The 23,948-nt window shown below is 17.5% G+C and overlaps 1 protein-coding gene across 4 annotated transcripts in view; it reads right to left on the bottom strand.

The window, feature by feature from the left end:
• Positions 1–19,310: 19,310 nt before the first annotated feature.
• LOC129612286 (syndecan) overlaps positions 19,311–23,948 on the bottom strand; it is a 151,980-nt gene continuing 147,342 nt past the window's right edge. For 2 of the 4 annotated variants that reach the window (XM_055525842.1, XM_055525843.1), the window contains exons 5-6: positions 21,898–22,062; positions 19,311–21,761 (exon numbers count right to left, since the gene is read on the bottom strand). In XM_055525842.1, the coding sequence (XP_055381817.1) occupies positions 21,589–21,761; positions 21,898–22,062 (338 nt within the window). In that variant the 3' untranslated portion in view covers positions 19,311–21,588. The remainder of the gene's footprint in view (positions 21,762–21,897; positions 22,063–23,948) is intronic. The other 2 variants (XM_055525844.1, XM_055525845.1) reach the window with 2 other exon arrangements.

The raw sequence follows: 23,948 nt of genomic DNA, 5'->3' as shown, positions 1-23,948 counted from the left end.
AAAAAAAATCATAAAATCATCAACCATTCAATAAATTTTTATTATTATTTTGATTTAGTTAATAATTTGCATATTATTATCACAAAAATATTAATAAAAATACAATTTAATTGTATTAAAGTATAATTGTAAATTTTTGGTAAAAAAAAAAGAACATTAAACAATAAACATGAATATTATATAAAAAAAAAAATAATATTATTAAATAATAAAAAAATCCTTTTTAGACTTCCATTAAAATTAAATTAAATCAGAGATAGTAGAATTTTTTAATGCCCAAAGGGCACCAATATAATTCATATTTTGTTATAAAATATTTTTTCATAAATTGATTATGATTATTTTAATTTAATTTTGATTTATTAAATTTTTAATAATAGAAAATATTCATTATATAAAGGATAATAATTTTCATATTAGTAGTATTACATATATTCATGAGCTAGTAATATAATGTTAATATTATAAAATTGAAAATTATTGAAATAAATATTTCATACAAATACACAGAGAAAAATTTTCAGTTCAAAAGAAATCGATATCACATAAATTTTATTTTCCCGCAAATTCTTTTTCAAAACGCTTAAATGTGAGAATTTTAAAATTATATGAAGAGAAAAAAATTAATATATTTACTATATTTTCTTTTATTAATACATTCTTAAATAATTTAATAGAATATTGTCTAATTGTTAAATTATTTTTTCATACATGGTAATGAATTCATATATCGATCAATTAAATACTTACCAAATTTAAAGTTTTCTTTTATTAATTTTATTTAATTTAAAATTTTTTACTTACACATACCTATATAGTTTCTATCTAATATCAATATTATATTCTACATTATTTGTACTTATATTTTAAATATTTAGAGAGCTTCTAACATTTTTTTTTAAAAATTGTGTGAAATATCTTTCGAAAAAGAAAAATTTATCAGTTTCTAAAAAATTATTAAGAACTTATATAAATTTTTCAATTAGAAATAATATTATAGATTAACAGATTATATTATAGATTAACAGATTTTTTTTTTAATAATATTTATACCCAATGAGTGTTCTTGATCAAAGACTTCTCCATTTTCTTAAATATGAACAAAAAATGCCCCATTTTCTTCAAGAAAAACTACAATGCCGGAATTATCAGATCGCATAAATACTGAAGTAAAAACAATTTAGAAACATCTTAAACTAGCTCAGATTTTCGAAAGTATAGAACGTATAGAAAATGTGAAAAAAAAATATTCAATATATGTATATTAATTTTTAATTGTTATTTTACAATGAAAACAATCAAGTTAATTAATTAATTAAATTATATTATCAAAAATAATTTTATAATATTTACAGGATTTGGTTTTAATATTCAATTATATTTTATTCAATTACATATTTTCGTATTTACTTTATTTTATTATTATTCCCCCAATTTTTTTTTCTCAATTTAAATATTTTATTAAATAATTAAAATAATTTAAAAAAAAACAAAAGAAATAGTTATAGTAATAATGAGTATTGCCACCGAATTTATATAGATAATACAAAATAAAAACTATATAATGAAATTATAATATTATAAAAAATGATTTTATTAAAAAAAAAAATTATAATTTTATGTGATTACAAAATACACAATTATTATTTTAAAATTTTGTATAATTTTGATTCAAAACAATCATTCGATTGTCTCATACAATAAGATTTTAATGTAAATTATAACAAGTATCTAGATGATAATATAAAAATTTTTAATGAAATCTTGTTTATTTTATTAATTTAAATTGAAATTTCTTTAATTTTATAATTTATTTAATTAATTTTAGTTAACAATATGGCATCACAAATCATATCTTAAATAAATAAATTTCCAAAATCCGTGTTATACATAATAAATATTTTAAAGTAAAAATCACAAATTACAACCATTTCTTATAAGACTTAGTTATAAGAATTTTAGTTAAATATCAAGAAAATAAATAATTTTTTTTTGATTTCATTAAATTTGTTTGACAATTTACTTATACTAGTTTTGTAATAATATTCCTTTTATTATAAAAATTTATATTGAATTTATAAACTGTGCGTATTATAAAAGAAAAAAGTTAGGAAAAACGAAAAATTAATTGCATAATAATTTTGAATTTATTATATAAATTTTACTATATAGTCGTAAATATAATAAAACTCATATATTCAGAATTATATCCGAGAAAAGGATGTAAATTTTACTTACTATATTAAAATTTTTAATAAATGCAAATCAATCATACCAAAATATTCTAATTTTACAATAAATATTATTATTTTGTATTTTGTATAACAATTGTATAAAAATTATGAGTACATGTATATAATTTAATAATTTGGAATTTCAAATTATTTTTTAAATTATTTTTAGCATTAGTCTAAATTTTCGCATAAACTATAAAATATACATTCTTATAATGATGTATAATATGTTGCAACTGTTTAAAATGAAATTTTGAATTTATAATATTATTTATATACCAATATAAAAATTTTCCCTCGATTTCTCACTAAATAAATTTTTGTTGTTATATTCCTCTTATACTACATCTTAATAAACTCAAGCAATACATTAAATATAAATAAATAATTAACGCTTTATTACAATTACTACTTGTATTGTATTCCAAGAAGTATTTATTCGTATATATTAAAAATTATTATTAAATTGTTATATGGAGAAATATTATTAAGGCTTGAGAAAATTTCTATATTTAAATTAACTAAAATAATAATAAAGAAATTGTACCAATAGAGAAAAAATTTATTCTCTTAATAACATTGAAGAAAAAAAATTTCTATTTTTATTATTGCATATACAATATTCTTATTGTATAATTTCGTTAATTTGGAATATCAATACTTTTAAATTAATATTTAATTAAGGATTTATTGTATATATATATATATATTGCGAAAATTCATTTATTATTACTAAATACACAGATGTTACAAATCTCTTATTAATTCTTTTTTCCTTTTAGCTATTACAATTTCTCGTTTTTTGCTCAAATTTCTAAAAATAGCTGATTCTTATATTAAGTAGCTGTGTTGTTTTTGTTTTTTCAATATAAAATTTATAAAATCATAAAAAAATTCTTTTAATTTTACATAAATTTTCTTTAGAATTTTTATTTTTCTTATTTTTCCTTATATAAGAGAAGAAGAAAAAAACAAAAATCATTTTATATTGAAATAAATCGAATTTAACAGTAGAGCCATATTTAAATGAAGTACATAATTATATATATGTATATATGACAAATATATACATATAACACAAGTAAATAAATTAAATAATTCTTATATAAGAAAAAAAAAATTTTTACTTTATTATCTTAAATTATAAAAGATTTTCTTTAGAATTTTAATTTTTCTTTTTAAAAATCTTATTTTTATAATATAAATTTTAATATTTATTCCATGTACTATTATGTATGTGATTATTATGCGTACATACGTACTCAATATTTACGCATATTATGTAAAAGAAAATTTTTAACAAGAAAATCTTAACATTTCATTTACGAGTATCATCCTTTTTTTTATTTTTTTATTTTTTTTTCCTGTTCTTATTTCTTAAATCTATATACATGTGTACCTATAACATTTTTATCTCTTTACAATTATTATCATGACAATTTTCTCAATAAATTTTCTCTTTATCTCTATAATATAATATTATATAAAATCGTCATAACATTTACATGAGATTTATTTTGACATTTCGAAATTTTTTTTTTTTATTTTAATATTATTTTAGTTTTAAGATACGAACATGTTATTAAAATATAAATGTATAGGATATAGTCTCATACCTTTATTTTTTATTTTATAAAATGTTCGTGCCATATAATGTTATAGATAAGTCAAAATAAAAAAGAGAAAAAAAAAAAAGGGGGGGGGGGGGGTCGTGGGCAAAAAGGAGTATTTTTGTATTATCTCATATAGGTAATTTGGCAGTGTTGGGATATTTGGTTGAATAAATTGTGCTAGATTAAGCAAAACACAATGGTATTTTATGGCAAATTTTAAAAATTTGGCAGTTTAAAGGAGTTCAATTAAAAATCAAAAAATTTTTATTTTAATTCGAATAAGTGCCAATTATTCAATAAAAAAAATGTGATATATATATGTATATATATAGCACAATAAAAGCTATCTATAAAATTAAATCTTTTCTATTCACAGATTGTTTGCAATGAAAAAGGAAATAAAAAATTCAATACAAAATTAAAATTCATTAGGCCAAATTTGGCAATAAAGTTGCTAATATCCCAACACTGGTAATAATAAAAAATAATAAAAAATAATTTTTCGCAATATTATTTGTATTTCTACAGAAAATAATATTATTTTTAATTATTTCTGATTTGATTTTGAATTTAAAAATTACATATAGAAAATTATTGAAATTCTGTAAGGTTTTACAAGTGTAAAACAATTAATTAATATAGTGTAAAGAAATCATATGATCATATTTTAAAACAAAAATCGGAAGAGCAAACAATTTGAATACAAATAATCATCAGTAATTTTAGACCCTAAGCACTTATACACAGAAAATGTAATTACATAAATTTCTCGAATACTTAGTTATTTTCAGCATACAGAAAAAATTTACAGCAAAAATACATGAATAACAAAGTAATGTAATAAATGTGTTGTATACATGTCTTTTAAATGGTCATCAATCGGTCATGAATGTAATATTTTTAAAACGGAGCCAGTCATGACGTGTCTGAGTAATATAGGTATGAGCAGTAATAAAATATTCCCCCAATTATTTCTTCACAAATATAACTAAATCCAATATTATCAATTTTTACAAATTTTCTAAAATCTGGTTCTCTAAATACCAAAATATACATAACATTATTAAATTTTATTTATAACTTTATTTATTATTATATATTATGTATTCGATTATTAATATTATACCATTAACAAAATTTTAATTTTATTTATATGCAAATTTAATTGTTATACATTTGAAAAAATATTAAATTTCTTCATTATTTCTGTCGTGCGTGAAATCTGTATTGATAACATATAAAAAACGATCTTAAATATAAATAACACTACATTATATAAATATTTATATACATAGCATATAATACATAAATTTATGTTATATATATAAAATATTAAAAAAAAAATTGAAATTCGTTAAAATATTCAGTACAAAGATTATAATATTCATTTAAAAATTATTTTTGAATTAATTTAACTTTTATACATATATAGCTAATATATATGAATTAATAATAACAAACTGTTATATTTTTAAAATATATACATAACCACATTTTTAATATTTTTTTTTTTTAAATTTATTTCTAATTTAAAATATGATATTTGCTTCAAGAACTTACATTATTTTAATATTATAATATGTATAACAAAAAAAAAAAAGAAAATATTGTTATGAAGAAACAAAAAATTTCTCATCCTTAAATTATCATTTTAAAATCATATTTTTTTTTACCTACAAAATTTTTTTACCTGTATTCAATACAATTTTCACCCTCATTTTTGAATAAAAAATAATCCTACATTTTCTATATATACATATATGAGCTTTTCAATTTTTCATCCTTATAATCTATAAGTATATTATACACTCTGTACATGCATGATAAATTCAATTTTCACATTTTCATTTTAATTCTCTGATATATATATTATATATATGTATATATCAGCTATATATACTTATATTATTATATAAAACATGTATATTACTAAAGTTCAAAAAAATTCCAATAGATTGAAATTTTCTTTTCTTTAAATTTTACAAAAATTTTTTACTTTATTTCTTTACTTATATAAAAAAATAATATATATGTATATATAACATGTTATATAAATATATATATACAATGTACTTATCACTCTTACCACTTGTTTCCATTATAACATGGATATTAAATGGAACCACAATAATACATACATACATGCATATATATATTCATATATATATATATATATATTTATATATATGCATAAATTGTTACAAATTCACAATTTAAACGTCATGTACCTATGAGCTGTGTGAAGAATATAAATTTATTATTGAAAATTTATTTTCCTTTTTTTTTTTTTGTTATTTATATATAAATATGAAAATAAAGTAACAACAAATAAAATACCTCAACATTATATACAAAGCAATTCTTATAATATGTGTATATAACAATATTCCTACACGAATATTTCTTTAAAGAAGGATTTATATTTTGAAGACACATCTTTATCAAAAATCAATGTAACGGAATTAAGTATCAGAAAAATTCAGATTTCAACAAAAAATAAAGTAAAATAAAATAAAAAATTAAATAAAAAGAAAATTCCAAAAAATAAAAAATCACAACGTTATTCAACAACATAATTTTATAAAGCGTAAATTGTACACATACCATATACACTTACGTAGAATATCCCTTACATTTAAATTGTTATATGATTGCGTATATTTATGTATATACAAATGCATATATACAATTACATATTTTACATATTTATTTAAATAAAAAATATTATTATTATTTTTTTTCTCTGTTTATTTCATATTCAAAAAATTCAAAACATGTATACAATATACACGTTCCTTCCTTCTATATTATAAAGTATTTTCTTATACTTAACATACTTAGATATACACAATCATTTATGTTAATTTAACAAATGTACATACATTGTGTATATAAATTTATATTAATTTGATAGTTGAAAAATGTAAAAAAATTTTGTATGAATTTTTAATCACTACATTATTATTTTTATAAAAGTATGCTCATTGTTTCATAAACAAAAGATATATTATGTTTATAGAGTTACCATATTATATAAGGCAAATGAAGAATTTTCCAAAAATTTTTTTATAAAGTATAATACCGGGAAAATATGTACACAAAAATCTTCGGCTAATTTCTTTGGCCTAAAATTTAAAGGCTTACAATTCCTCTAAATATTGGTGTACATGTAAAAACGGGAAATCATTTAAGCTATATTCAATTAATCTGAAATATATTTTATATCTACGACCCTTTTAATTGTTATACTGTATAAATTTTACCTAGTATATTCAAAATTTTAATCATTTAAGACTAGTTTTTTTTTTATATTCATCTTATTCATTGTAAGAATAGTTTTTATTACATTTGTAAATTTCGCAAACAATTTCTGTATACCACTTTTACAAACCCATTTTCAATTAAATTTAATTAAAATTAAGTTGAACGAAATATCATATGAAATATCAATTATACATAGCTAATAAATATTTGTTAAAATTTATAAAATTAAAATTTTAATAATTATTATGTTAAATGGGATATGGCGCCGATAAAAGCCACATAACAACAAAACAATTATTATTTTATGCATTCAAATATAAAGGTATCTTATACACTTAATATATATTCGTACATACATAATACCATTTTAGTTTCATATCTATTGGAATTTTATTTCTTAATGCACAATTTTACTTTCCCTTAAATATCCTTCTTTTATTAAAAGATTTTATAATATACTTTATTATGCACCCTCACTGTACTCATATTATTTATACATATATATATATACGTCCTATATAACACATTATATAATATATTTAATGATGGTGTAAAGTAGAACAGATCAACAACGAAGAAATCAAAATAATTTACTCTATATGATTTTATAAAGTTGTGATACATTGAATTTATATTGGTTACGATTTAACAGCTCAATATAAATATTAAATTGAAAAGTCGTGCCACACATTATAAATAACAAATTTAAAAGAAAATGTAAAAAAAAAATACAAATATTCAAAATTCAAGTATTTATGTCTGAATTGTGGAATAAGGTATATAGAATGGGTAGAAGATATTAAAGTGAAAATCGTAAATATAATTGAAATAACTGTAATAAAAAGAATATTATGATTACTGTTATACGCATATACATTTGTATATAATGTGAATGAAAATTGTATTTATGGCCTCACTGCGATTTGGTGATAGAGAAAAAGGGAAAAAAATGAGTTTCTATTTTTCGTTAGTAAGCGTAACAAATTCAAAAATTAATTGAATTTCAGCTTGTTTTAATTAAATGAAAAAAAATCAAATTTATTGAAATTAATTGAATAAATCAGACTTAACTTGAGCGTATTACAAATCAAAAATTATTTTTCGCTTACAGCAACTAAAACACCAAGTAATAAAATTTCACTATCGCATACAACAGTTTACTTTTTTGGATTAATTCCAAATTAGCCATTTATTTAAATAAATCTATACTTTCTTTAGATTTTAAAAAATCGATTTTATCACCAAAGATTCATGTACAATTATGCACACAATATAAAAAATTTAATATCCAATATTAAAATATTAAAATTATTAAGGCAGGTATGATAAATCCGAAAAATAATCAAGTGAATATTATTGTACTTTTCTAATATTTTGACTATGAGGTTAAAAATTATTTAAATTTCTACAACGTTTCTCTTAAAATAATTATGTAAAATTTGCTAAATTTTCGAAAATATATTAATTAAATCATTAATAATTAATAAATGTACCTTAGATGTACATAGACATGTAATTTGCATTTTATATATCATACATTTAGCCTATATAAACCTATAAATATAACCTCCGAATAAGAGGTCCCAAATATATTAAATATACCAAATGTAGGAATAATATTTTAAAATCATTATTGAATAACAAGTATTTCTATATAAGTACATAAATAAATTTTATAAACAAATACAAAATATGTACATTGAAAAAGCCCACAAGTTATTTATACTATAATTCTTTCCCTTATTATATAATTATTTATATAAAGCTATATACGTAATATATTATAGAATGTAATTTTCATACTAAATTAGCAATTATGTGTACAATAATTTATTATTTTTTTTGCAATATAATATTATTATTACTCTTATAAAAATTTATCTTTATATAAATTTTATTTTATACAATAATAATAACATTTTACGAGTATCTTCAATAAAAAAACAAAACACCTATATAACCTCCTTATCTCATTCTCAAATTTATCACTTAAAATTTATTCCATTATCCAAAATTTTTCTTCATTTCGCTTCTCCCAAACGAAAATTAACATTTCTATGTTTATATGCCACGGCAATTCCAATATAAAAATAAAAAATGTGAGTATAATAGAAGTGATTCAAATATTTTTCCACCAAAAAATTTTTTACTATACGGCCTCTTCTCTTCCTCTTCGTTATTGTGTTTTCATTTCATGATTATTTTTCTTTTTTCTCGCCTTATTATCCTGTCGTCAATCAAATTGATATTTTATTTTCTTAAACATCATATTATTATATAATGTGTACGTATTATTTATACTGCTTTTATTTTATCCTTATAATAGGCAATACATATAATTATTTTAACGCATGATATTTATATTTTAGAAACACATCATAATAATAATATTATTTTGTATCTATTTAACACCAAAATACATATTATCTTTTACATAATATATAAAGTCATATATTATACTGTTATATTTTTATTTTACTTATACTATGTAACTATATACAAGTACACGTGATACTTCATCTATGTATACCTTGATGGAGTAGCTTATTGTTATTTTATTACAAAATAGGATATATTGTATTCGTGAATTTTAAACATACATAGGCTGCTTTATTAGAAGATTATGTCTAAAGCATTATGTAACCATTAAGAATCGCTGAACGGTGCTATGTTAGACATATAATAATTATTACACATGAATTTAACATACGTATACATAGATTGAAAATCTTATGTAACATATTATCATTATTGTGTTGTGCAAGACTTGTACAGAAAGCCCTCTATCTAACATTTTAAAAATTTATTTAATTTTATATCCGTTTTATATTAATAAATTTAATAATTTATATTAAATTTTTTAGTCGAACAGATCTATGAAGAACCTACCAATTAATATAATTATAATATCAACATGTACAGAAACTTTACGTTTTTATGTTCTTTCCTAATAATTTTATTTTGCAATACGCATAAAATTTATTTTAAACTATTAACAATTTTAAAATAATAGTATCTTAATATTAAATACAAAGTCTTATTATTATTCTTATATATTTTATGTTTTAAATATAAAAGTATTTTTTTTACAATCAAATAAACTATTAATATGAAAATGAAAACTATATTAAAGAAATTATAAAATCAAAATCATATTATAAACAAAATAACAATTTAAATAAAATAATATAAAAAAAAATTATAAAACAAAATAAACTATAATTGTTACCATAAAAGTAACAATAAAAATATTATAAGATATTAAAATTAAATAATTTAAAAGAAAAAAAAAGGAAATGAGCTGTTATTATTTATAGTTTTTAGTATAAATTAAAAATAAATTAAAAATAAAAAATCATGTATATTGTGAATTTGTATTAATTGTATATTACAATAAACGAAAATTTAAATTTAAAAAAAAAAATAAATTTAGAACAAACAAAAAGAACTCTACATTTCATTTTCAATCAAAATTATTGTTAAAAAAAAATATTAAAAATAATATTTAACTTCTTTTTTTAAAAAGTTTTAAATTTATAATTGCATATAATATTTTAGAACTTTTTAATTATAAGAACTAATAAAAAAAGATTTTTATTTTATTTATGCAATTGTTAAATGCACTCGTTCACAATACTTTATTAAATTATGTTATATATGTTTTAAAATTACATTATGTATAACAGAGCATTTTAAAAAATTAAAATATTAAATATAGTTCTTTTATAAGAATTTTTGTTTTATAAAAATTAATATGAGAGAAAAATTTGAAAATCAAAACTTTTAAAACAAAAATTAATATTAAAAATTTCTCTATCATTTTAAGATACTACAGACTATTTTAAAAACTGTTTTACAAAAATTTATATAAATTAATACTAATAATTCCTTAATATTAAATTATTTTACATATTGTATATTAAATAATTTATAATTTTATTTACAATACATAAAAATTTTTTTTCTCATGTTAATTACAACATAATATTTTAATTTAATTAAATTAAAATGAATTTTTAATTAAATAAATAGAAAAACAGAATAAAAACAAAATAGGAGATATAGAGCCTAACTCCTATTGCAATTTTTTTCAGTATAACAATAATTATTTACTTAATTATTTATAATAATTTTAATTTATATTTTCACTTTTAAAGTTTAATTAAATTTAATATATTCTAAATTGAATTAATTCAAAATAATATTATTATAAATAATATTAATGATTCAAAATGAAATGTAGAAATTTCCTTAGAACTAATTGTATTTAATAAAAAACAAAAAAAAAAATAAAATATAAAATTTTGTACATTATAAGACTTGTTTTATACATACATACATATATGAAAAATAATTTTAAGGAAATTAAATTAATAACAAATTAAAAAAAAGAAAACTAATATGTACACATTAATATACAAATATATTGTGTATACATATTTAAAATTAAGTAAAAAATAGAAAAAAAAATATAAGAAAATAAAAAATTAAATGGTGTATAATGTTGGTAATAAAAAATATTCTTCCTCTTTTTTATTTTTACTTATTTGTTTTTATTTTAATTAAAAAATAAAATTTATTTATATTAATAATATAAATATATTGATTATTGTTTTATTAAAAAATTATTAAATAGTTATACATAAATATAAAATTTCTTAAGTGTAAAAATTGTAATTTGTAAAGAATAAAATACATTTTTAATAAAACAAGGAAAAAAAATAAATAAAAAATATTATTAAATAATGTTGTAAATTAAAAATATTAATGTTACAACATTTAAAACATATATACCTATTATAAATTGTGTATAATATATATAAAAAAAAAGAAATTAATATTAATATGTAAAATGAATGGTATTGAAAACAACATAAAAAAAATAATTCTTATGTAGTTAATGGAATTTAAAAAAAAAATATATATATAATCAAATAAATTGTAATTGTATTAAAGTAATAATAAAAATAATACAATTTTAGAATGTTAAATATAAAATTTAATATAATAAAAATTAATATAGGTGAAAATAATTAGGTGAATAAAGAAATAAATTTAAAAAAAAATTAAATATTAACTTTTTAAGAAAACAAAATGAAAACACTAAAAAAAATAAATAAATAAATAAATGAAATGAATACACAAAAACTACTTAAATATATTATACTGTTGATAATTATGTAATAAAATAATTTAATTGAAAAAACAAAATATTATATATAGATATATAAATAATTAAAAGAAAAAAGGAGAAACTGTTTTGTATTAATATATTTTATGAGAAAAAAAAACAATAAAATTAAAAAAATAAACAAATAGTAAAACGTAAAGATAAAAATTTAATTGAAAAAAAAAATTAATTTTTGTGTGAAAAATTAAAAAAAAAAAAAATTTTTATTTTAACATGTTTTGAAAACAAAATCGCTTAAAATAATTTTTTATTTCAATTTTAAAAAATAAAAACCATTCACTATTTTTTTTTCTAAATAATTTTAAAATAAACAAAAAAAAAATTTGCAAAAATGTAAGTATTGTAAAAAAAAAAATAAATTATTAAAAAAATTAAAAAAAAAAACAAAATAAAAAAAAATTTAACAAAAATATATTAAAAATAAATTTAAAGTTACAAAAACAAAAAAAAAAAACTGTTTATTTCTAAATGAAATCAAATTGAAAAAAAAATGACAGTAAAATAAAAAAAACTTTATTTTAAAAAAAAAATTATTGGCTGTATTTTATTTCTGATTTTCCAACAAGAATTAAGTTCCTCACTTTTACGGTACGATTTCGAAGTTGTCACCCAATATGTTTTCCAAAGAATTATGATTCATTTGCTCCACGTTCTACAGAATTCGTATTTCTACACAATAACCTAAAAATATAAAAATGTTAAATGTTTATGAAGAAAATCAAAATTTTGTATAAAATATAAAAATAAATATAATAAAAGCTTATATATGAAAACTGAAAATTCACATGCATATACATATAGTCCCAAAAATAATGAGAATAAGAACTTCTATATGAGGCATTTTTAGCAATTCTAAGAATTTGTAATTATTGTAAAAATTTGATTTTGTTAAGTTAGAACAATTATACAAAAACTTTTTCATTAAAAGAATCTTCCTAAAAGAAAGCCACGTTTTTCATCAATTCCGAATCACATTTTTCCAATTATTTTTCTAAACTAAGTCATTTTTGCAATGAGATTATTTTTTTCAGCCGCATCTTTTCATTAGCAGCTTGATATGTTTTAATAAATTGTCTAAAAAAGTTTATCCACCAAAACAAAATGAATGTAATATGAATGTAAATATTGACAAAATTTTTATATACTTTTGGCTAGATATGTAAGGCAATAAAATATTACTCACTTACTTTCTTAACTTACTCAACAACAACCTTCTTTCTTCTAACCCTGGCAAATAAAAATGTGGAATGCAGTTGAATGGGGGTTTTAAACTTAAATTTATTCTAGCTTTTCAGGAATCTTTTCTTTATTTAGATTATTTAATCTATTATATTTTTTACCAACATAATCTTCAATTAAAAATTACACATCATTTAGAGTGTTTTATCATTTCCATATTCATTGCATTCAATTTTAGAACTTCTACTAACGTTTTGAACCTGTACATAAAAAATATATTATTGTCTAATTAAATAAAAATCATTATTCTTTTTTAGGTTTTTTATACTTTTTATTTTTATATTTATTACTTAATTATAATTTAAATATAAAGTATAAGCTTTTTTTTTTTTTCAGTTTTTTTTTTATATATTTTTTCTTTTTTGTGTTTTGATTAGAAAAAATTCAATTACATTGTTAAAAATTTAATTTATTTGATTTTTCTTACATTATTACAGAATATTTTTCCACTTTTTTTAATTCTTTACTTTTTTTTTTTTTTTGTATAAAAAAATAATTATTATTACACGAAAAATAATAAGAAATATTTTTATTTATAATATATTATATATTTTTATTATTTATAATTAAAAATAATTAAAATAAATTCATTTTTCATTTCACAAAAAAAAAAAATAAACTAAAAAGAATAAAATAAAATATTCATATAATATTATGTTTATTAAAATTAAATATAATGCAATATTTTTATTAACAAAACAAATTTTAATAAAAAGAAAAAGAATATATATAATTTATATATTATATTTATTATATATATATAAATTATAAAAATGACACTTGAAATTAATTAGTGTATTGTTATAAGAAAGTTTGTGGAAAGAAGAGGGTTCTTTAAATAAATTACAGAAATGTAAAATTTCTTTTATTAAATTTCAAAACTAAGTAATTGATTTTATCAGAGACAGAAATTTTTTTTTTATATAAGGATAGTATGTAAAAGTTAACTTACTATATAAGTTGAAAATTTGCCAATTTATTGATATTTTAAAAATCATATTGAAAATTAATATTGCTAATTAAAATTATATTAATTATGAAACAAATAACAATAAAAACTTTTAATAAAGTAGGGTAAAATGTGATTCATTTACAAATGAAATTTAACGATTCCAACAAAATTTTATAAAATTTAATGTGAGCTCTAAGATTCTTTGAGAATTTATTAATATTAAAATATTTCTTTCTCAAATTGAATACTTCATAATATTGTAGTATTGAAGCAATTTTCCATAAAATATTGATTCTAAATAAATTTATTAAAATTTTACAACATTATTACAAAGACTATTGTAAGAATGCAAAATAACAGTTGAAATTAAAGTAAATCAATTACTAAGCTTTTGCGATTTATTAATATAAAATTGTTTAATTAAACAATAAAAAAATATATAACAAATTTATATATTTATGGTTTATTTGAGCTATTTATATGTAAAATATTAAAAAAAAAATTGTACAAAAAAAAAACAAAACAGAAACGAGAAATAAGGAAGAAATTCTAATGGCCTTCACTTTTCTATTTAACTTTTTTCTTTTTTAAAAAAACAAAATAAAAATTATCATTTTTATTAGATCTGCACTTTAAAAATTGTTTTTTTTTCATATTTTTTTTTTATCATCTTTACTTCTTTCAAAATACAACACTTTTCACTGTTTTATTTTTATTTTTCATTTTTTTAATATACATTTATGTTTTTATTTCTTGAGAATACTTCGTTTCTTTTGCTAATTTTTCTTCAATTTTAAATATTTTGTTATGACTAATTGTTTTTTTTTTTCTTTTAATTCTTTCATGTTATTTTCTAATCCTTCTTATTTTTCTAGTTAAAGTCTATTAATTTAATTATAATATAGATACATAATATATACATATATATATATACGTACATATTTTTATAGGTGTATACCAAATAAGGATTTATATAAACACCTCAATTAGTTTGATTTTTTTCTATTAAATTTTTCATAATTATAAAATATTTATGTGAACATAATTATTATAGTGTAAACACATAATTATATAATATACATAATATAAGAATACATTAATATACAATAATAATATAAAAAATTTTATAATTTATATTCGTATTATATGCACGCAATATAATATGTACATATACCCCATTGTATGCACCGATTTATTCAAATATATTTGATATATTGAATTAAATAAAATATTTAAGATAAAATTTTTAATATTAAATTATTTAAATTTTTCTTTGTCAATTCAATTTTCTTTTTCTTATATTAGCTTTAACACTTTTCAATTTTTTTCCTATATTTTATAAATTTATATGAAAGTTCGTCGAGTTGTAATTGAAAAGTATTAAATTAATTTAAAAAAAAAAAAAATGTCAAATCAATATGAAAAATCTATTTTATATTTTATATTAACATGTTTATTTAGAATTAGAAATTATAAATGGGGTTTTTTTGAAGCAATATTCTATAATTTAGGAATAGTTTACATTTTAAATTAAAATAAAATGAAAATATGTATTTCAAGAAATTTCTGAATCAATAACTTTTGATTATTTGATTGACAATTTTTTGGAAATTTAACGAGCTCTAAACTTATACAGTGATTTAGGTAAGTACTTACATTTCAATTAACTTGATTTATTTTTTTTTTTTTATTCAACACGATATGTTAATGGGGCAGTATTCTGCATAATAGAACCATTTCTTTTTCGAAATTTTTTGAATTATAAGAATAAATTTAAAATTTGATTAAAATCAAATTGATATACTTATCTATTTGGAAAATACAATTATAAATTTGCATTATTTTAAAAAAAAACATCAAATTGTTTCATTACAAATTAAATAATTATTAAATTTATAGAAATAAAAATAATTATTGAATTTATACAAATTAAATAATTATTGAATTTAATATAACATATTTAATAAAGTTTGTAACAACAAAATATAAAAAAAACTTGATTCAATTAGGGAATTGAATTTGGCATTCCTTTTTTCAAATAATGAAATTAAATACTATTAAAATTTTATGTTTTACTATTTAGAAAAATGATCAGGGTGAAAACTTTAATATTAAAAAAAAACCATTGCATTTAAATTAACATTAAATAATCAAAAATTAATGATTCAATTAAAAATAGAAAGAAAGAGAATTCAATAAAGCTGAAGGATTTTGAAAAATGTGTTCAAATTTTATACTATAAATTTATTTATTTATTATTTTTTCAATTTTTAATTACATTAGTGTTATATTTTATTATTAGTTTTCTTTTTTTTTCATTTTTTTTATTTTTGTATTTTATATAATTTTTATTTTTTTTTTTTTGCTTCCTAAAATTTAATCCTTGTTATAATTAATATCTCTAAATTATTTGCTCTCTGTATTAACACATATTATTTTTTTTTTATAATTTTTATTCAATTTTCCTTCTCTTTGTTTTATTTTTATTTTAATATTACGTTTAACAGTATTTTTTCTTTATTTCTTTTTCCTTATCAATTACAATATATTATCTAATAATTCTGTTTTCAGTTTCATTTCTAATATTATTTCATTTTTTTTTTTCTCATTTTTTTGCATTTTTCATTAATTTATAAATGAAATATTCAAATATATTCAAATATATATATATATATATATATATATATACATATGTATGTATATATTATATGTGTATATATATATAATTATATTTCTGTCAATGCTTATAAACTAACTTTTTTAATTAATTAATTTTTTTTTTATTGCGTTCACTATACAAATTAAATTTTCAACGCGCGTTTCTTTGTCACCAGTTTTCTTTAATTTTTAAAAACATTTTTTTTTTTTTATTTAAATAATAATTTATTTATTTGTTTTTTGCTTAATTCAAATAAATGATACATATATGTTTTATATAAATATATATACATGTATTCATATATACTAAGGACACATGTACATATATTTATATACAAATATATATGTAATTATAGCTTTAGTACTTTTTTTCTTTAATTAATAATAAAAATTTCACTTTTTGTTTTCTCACCTTGGTGTGACAAAATCAAGGAAAAATTGCAATTTTTTTATATGTAAAATAAATATTTTTTTTCATTACAAATTACTTATATCAATATAAATATATATATATATATGTATATATATATATTTATAAATGCATTTATATTTTATATATGCATATGTAAATTATAATAAAAATTGAAAGAATTTAAATTTTGTGATGTATATATAGCTTTCATTTATTTTAAATGCGTGTAAAATCAAGATAAAATAATAATTAAATGTTAATAAAAGCTATATATTTAGAAAAATAAGTGAAAATATTTTCAATTTAAATAAGATAAATAATTGACATTAAAAAGATCTTATTACACATCTTCAAAAGAATATTAGGAAAGAGAAAAAAAATATAACTTATTAATTAATTAATAGAACTAACTATAAAAAAAATTATTTAACATAAATTATATAATTTTTATTTATAAAATTTAATTAAAATGAGAAAAGATGAAAAAGAAATTATTATTTACTAATAATAAATCCTCTTAATTTTTTTTTTTTAATAAAATTGATTTAATTTTTTTATTTTTTTTTTTCTATTACTTTTTTCTGTTTGTTTTTTGGTTAAATGCATTTGAAAAATCGTTTTTATTTCGTAATATATAAAATTTTTAAAAGAGAAAATTAAGTATAATGATAACAAATAACTGGGAATATAAATTTAGGTCTAAATTCCATAATTATTCAAATTAATTTTATAATAATTATAATTATTAATGAAATAAATGATAATGAGTTTTTATGTTTTTTAATTAAAATTATGGCGCCGTATAGGGTAATTTAAATTTAGTGTGATATGGTTACATAGTTTTGGCAAAAAATTGCTAGACGTATTAAAATACTCCTTCATTTTTAAAAGAAAAAATTTATATATTACCATATTCAATTTATAATTTCAGTGAATTTTTCTATTTTCGAGCAATATTATATATTTTAATTTAAATAAAATTATTTTGAAGACGATCAATAGCAGAATAGCAACCAAAATTCTTTATTTTTAAAGAATTTTAAAATTATATTTTATTGATTATTTTATTGATATCAATCACACTAAATTTTCCACTAAAAATTTTATGATAATAATATATAGTATAATAGATTGAGTTATATTCAATAATATAAATACAATAATAAATAATATTTTAACAAGTGCAAATATTAACAAAAATTTGTATAAAAAAAAAGTATGTATATTTATTTTTATAGCCATATTGTATATCATATACATAATATGCATTATGTATTTTTATTCAAATAAAATAATATTAAAAATTATTAAAAATTATGATTCCGTGCATAGTATATAACATAATTGCATTTCGTAAATAATTTATTTGTTTATTTTTATTTATTTATTTGTTTGTTTTTGCATTTAAAATTGTTATCATTATATGTGCAATATTTTTATGTATTTTATTTAACATCATATTAAATATATTTTGAAAAAATTAAGTTAAAATATAATATATTTATATAATAAGAATATGTTAGTAAATATTATGTAAATAATGTTTCATCTACTTTTATAATTGTAATAATTTATAATTAATTTTTTATTATATTATTTTTCTTTAATAATTTATTAATTGTCATTAACTCGATGTCAGTATTACAGTATTAAAAGTTCATTTTCTAAAAGTAATTTGCTTGTTTTCTTCATTCTTACTTTTAAATAAATAAAATTTAAAACATGTTGTACATATATATTTTATAAAAAAAAAAAAAAAAAACTACAATGCAATTTAAAATTTATGACTTGATGAAAATGAAGAATTATACATAAAATTTTATCTAAACCGAACGTTAACATTTATAACAAAGTTAACATAGCTGCCTATTTAAGACAAAGGACTAAATCCCTTCTAAAAAAATTCATAGATTTTCGAAACGAGTCTATAATTTTTCTACTCCACATCATAAGCCTGCTCTTATGTATATCATCAAATTTTGATTAAACAACATTCGAAACTAATACTCGAAACATTCTTTACTTGTGATAAATGAAAATAAATTAAATGATCTAATTTTAAAATATATGATCACCAACTTTTGATTATGAAGTGAAAAAATGTCTTAAGAAAATCGAATTTAAAATCATGTTAAACTAAAGTCACGTAGATCTATTGGTGACTATTTCATTGGTAAAATATTTGCTATATTAAAAATTTTCTGCTAAAACTTTTCGGTTCATTGTTCTTAACCCACTCATTAAATGCGAGTTTCTACAAGTTATCGTTATGTTAGACCTATGTATTTTTGCTTAGGACATTATTTAAATTGTATTTTCATTTATTTTATAGGAAATCAGTTGGTGAGAGTAATAAGTAAAATATTTTAAAATTAAATAGATTATTAAAATTAATCATAATAAGCTTTTAATTATTACAATTCATTTAAATATTTTCATAATTAACAATTTATTAAATTTATGATTTCAATATAATTAGTTTTATTAATAAAATTAAATAAAAATTCTTGTAATTAAAAACGATATTAATAAGTTGTTTCAAATAACAACATAATTATTTAAAATTTTTAAAATACTCTCACAAACTCGAAAGAAAAATTTAAATAAATATATATATGTACAATTAATTTTCAAATATACAAATGAAAAATATATAAAAATATTTGCAAAATTTTAAACGATAATAAAAATATTATTAAGCCCGTTTTACACATTTAATTCAATTTACATTATATGTATATAATTAAGAAAAATTAATTATTATACATATTATAATAACATCAAATCAGTGCTTTTTGTTTTACATAATGAGTAATTAATAACAATATTTTTTTTGCAAATTAATTAAAAATTTCGTAATTCCAAATTTATATTGTTTAATTCATACATTTTGCAAATGAATTTAGTTATTTAAAAACAAATATATATATACAACTTTTAAATTTTAATTAGTTATTAAAAAATTCTTGTGAAATTTATTAAAATTACTCATAATAATGCTATATTTATGATAATAATTACTCATAATAATGAAAATAAAATTTAAAATACAATATATTTTTAAAATGTAATATTATTTATTTTAGCATAATGCCATATTAATTTGACAATTTAATCACACTTAGTTTCATTGTGTAAATTCGGCTTAAAATAAACATGTGGTTAAAATTAAAACAGAAAAAAAAAACAATTATTTTAAATAAATTTTTTATTTAAATATTTTTTGAGAATAAAAATACGAAAAATTTGAATTGAATTCTAAACAAAATTATGTTAGGGAATCAAAAAATATTTAAGAATTCTAACTGAAATCAATTGTGTTTGACTAAAATTTGATCGTAGACAATTTTTATTAAATTTTATAATTTTTCCCATATTACGAAATAAAAACGATTTTCAAATTTTGAGTAGATTCTTTTTTTTTTTTGTAATAATTTATATTCTATTTTCTAATAGCGGTTTTTTTTTTGTTCTTTTTTTGATTTTACAGAATTTCGAAAATCTTAACACTCTACAATACAATTTTTTTTTTTTTGTTTATTTTTCTTTTTTAATTTTTCATCTGATTTTGTACCCCTAAGGAATTTTTTTAATTAAATTTATTTGTTTTGTTTTTTTTTTTTATATATATTTTTAATTTTTTTTTATGTGTTCTGTGTGTTTATATTGTGTGTATGTGTAAAGGTTTTCTTTGTATTTTCTTTATTATATTTTTTTTTATTTTTTTATTTATAGTCAATATTATCAATAAATTTAATTTTTTTCTTTTTTTTTGTTTTGTGATTTGTTTAATAGAAAATACCGATACATTTCCTTAAATTTAATTTTAATTAGTCAGATATATATATATATATATATATATATATATATATATATATATGTATATGTATTCTACTTTTATATTATGTACTTATATATATATACATATATATATGTATTTATATTTATATTATTATTATATATATATAAAATGCATTCATATATATATATACATATATATATATATGTAATAAATTTATTTAAGTTCAGGCATAAAACTCTCTATTATTTCCATTTTTTGCATATGAATTAACAGCTGGTGATCTTTTTGGTTCATCTAAAGCATAACTTCCTTCATCCTTCTTTCGCATTCGGTATACAATAAACATAACAACTAAAATAGCACATAAAAGACCAACAACAGCTCCACCAATAACAGCTAAAAAAAAATTAAGAAAAAAAACACAAAAATTAATAATTTTAATTTTCTAAAATAATTAACAATAAAACTCTATGTAATATAGAAAGAGTAATTGAACTAAAAAAAATTGTATAAAATTTCAAAAATTACAAACCTGCCAAAATTCCTGGTTGAGCAAAGAAGCTCGTCGTTCTGTCTTCGTTTTTAGCATTCATTATCAATACGTCGTTACCACCACCGTTTGTTTGTTGATCTGTTGGTTTATTATGATCGATATCTAAATTAGAGTCAGATTTTGAATCTTTATTTGATTCGCCAGCTAAAAAATATTAAATTGTACGAAAAAAAAAAACATGAATTTCAAATTTGATTCTAATGAATTCTACAATAAAAAAAAAATAATAATAAAATAAATAGAAATAAAATCGAAAAACTAAAACGAAATGTGCTCTTCTTAAAAATTATGTAGTAAAAATAATGTTTTTAATGTGTTATGTTATTTTGCTTAAATAACTAATAAAATAAAAAATAAAACTTAATAACTATTTTCTATAAAAGTATGTTAAACTTAAAATAATATATATATTATGACTTGCTCTTTTTAATGATGTTGTTAAAATTAAAATAAAACTCATATTTAAATAACAATGATGAATTAAAAAATTTGATTTAAATGGAAAAAGAAAATAGAAAAAAGAAAAAGACAACCTAATGAGAATGTTTTTTATGAATGATTTTTTTTTTTTTTTAAGAAGAATATGATTTTTTGTATGATATATGCTTAAATAAAAAAAAAAAATTTCAAAAGATGAAGAATGATACACAACATAAGAGTATATAACTGAAAAAGCATGAAAATTTTAGCTCTAAAATCATTTAGATGAAAAATCTTTATTATTATATTTAAAATGTTTTGTATTTTTATTTATTTAATTTAATATTAATTCCATTTATTTCTTTAAAATTGTCTTAAAGTTCAAATAGTAAGATGATTATGTTGATGATTTTAAGAAGAATTTTTGGTAATTTTTGTCATTTTTTTATCGTTTATTTTGATATAATTAAGATGTACAAATATATTATAGTTATTAACAGAACAGGAAAATCCAAAAAAAAAAAAAGAAAATGGAATTTAATCGTAAAAGAACAAAATTAAAATTTAAGGAAAGAAAAGACGAAGCGTTTTCGTAAATACTCAAGGCTGCAACTACAAATTTTGAATCAATTTCTGTATAAAAACAAAAATAATTAATAAAGTATTTATTAATTTACGAAAACGCAAAACATTTAAAAATAACGGCTTTAAAAAAAAATAAAACAATGAAAAAGGGAAAATCATTTCTACAGGTTGCTTTAATAGGGTAAATTGTCTGTAATATAGAAGAAATTGAAAGGGGGGCCTTAAATTGCAATCACAATTTTTTTTTTTTGAAAATTTAATAACAAAATATTTAAGATAATAGAATATCGATAGAATGGTCTAGATGTAAACAAAAATTAGGACTGCGAGTGAATATTTTGTAAAATGTATACTTGGAAACTGAATAACAAATTCAATAAAAAATTTCGGAAATAAAATTTTGGAATTGCAAAATATCAAATTTAATAATAAAATATTTTATTGTCATCTATTAAGTAGATAATTAGTGAAGATCCAATTTCCTCCAACAAATGATAATTTAAAAAGGGACTAAAAAAGTATTATCTAATTTTATATATTCTTTTTATATTCTTTTATTGTTCATTTACAATTTGTTCGAATTTTAAGCTATGTATCGAGTTTTCAACTTAAAAGCAACCTGTTTCAAATAAGGTATTCGATTTATTATAAGAAGACAAAACAAGGGTTTACAATCAAAGGTTAATTTTGTTTTTCTCTTATACAATAATTTTTATATGATTTTTTTTTTTCACCTTAATTTATTTTTACCTTTCTCATTGGATTTTATTTTACCGTTGTTTTAAAAAAATATTTGAGAGATCGTAAATTTAATGTAAAATTGTAGTTTCAGCACAAAAATATTTTACAAAAAAATACTGGCCGACAATAAAAAATTGGTCATTACTATAATAAAAAAAAAATTTAAAGCAAAAATAATAAAATTAAATGAGAAAAAGAGAAAAAGGAATAAAAAAATAAATATAAAATTATTTTGTTTAACCCTTCAAGAATCAAATAATTTGCTACATTTTAATTTTTTTTTT

Source organism: Condylostylus longicornis, unplaced genomic scaffold (genome assembly GCF_029603195.1).
Source record: "Condylostylus longicornis isolate FDR11 unplaced genomic scaffold, ASM2960319v2 ptg000064l, whole genome shotgun sequence".
NCBI lineage: Eukaryota > Metazoa > Arthropoda > Insecta > Diptera > Dolichopodidae > Condylostylus > Condylostylus longicornis.
This window is presented reverse-complemented; position numbering and strand designations above follow the sequence as displayed.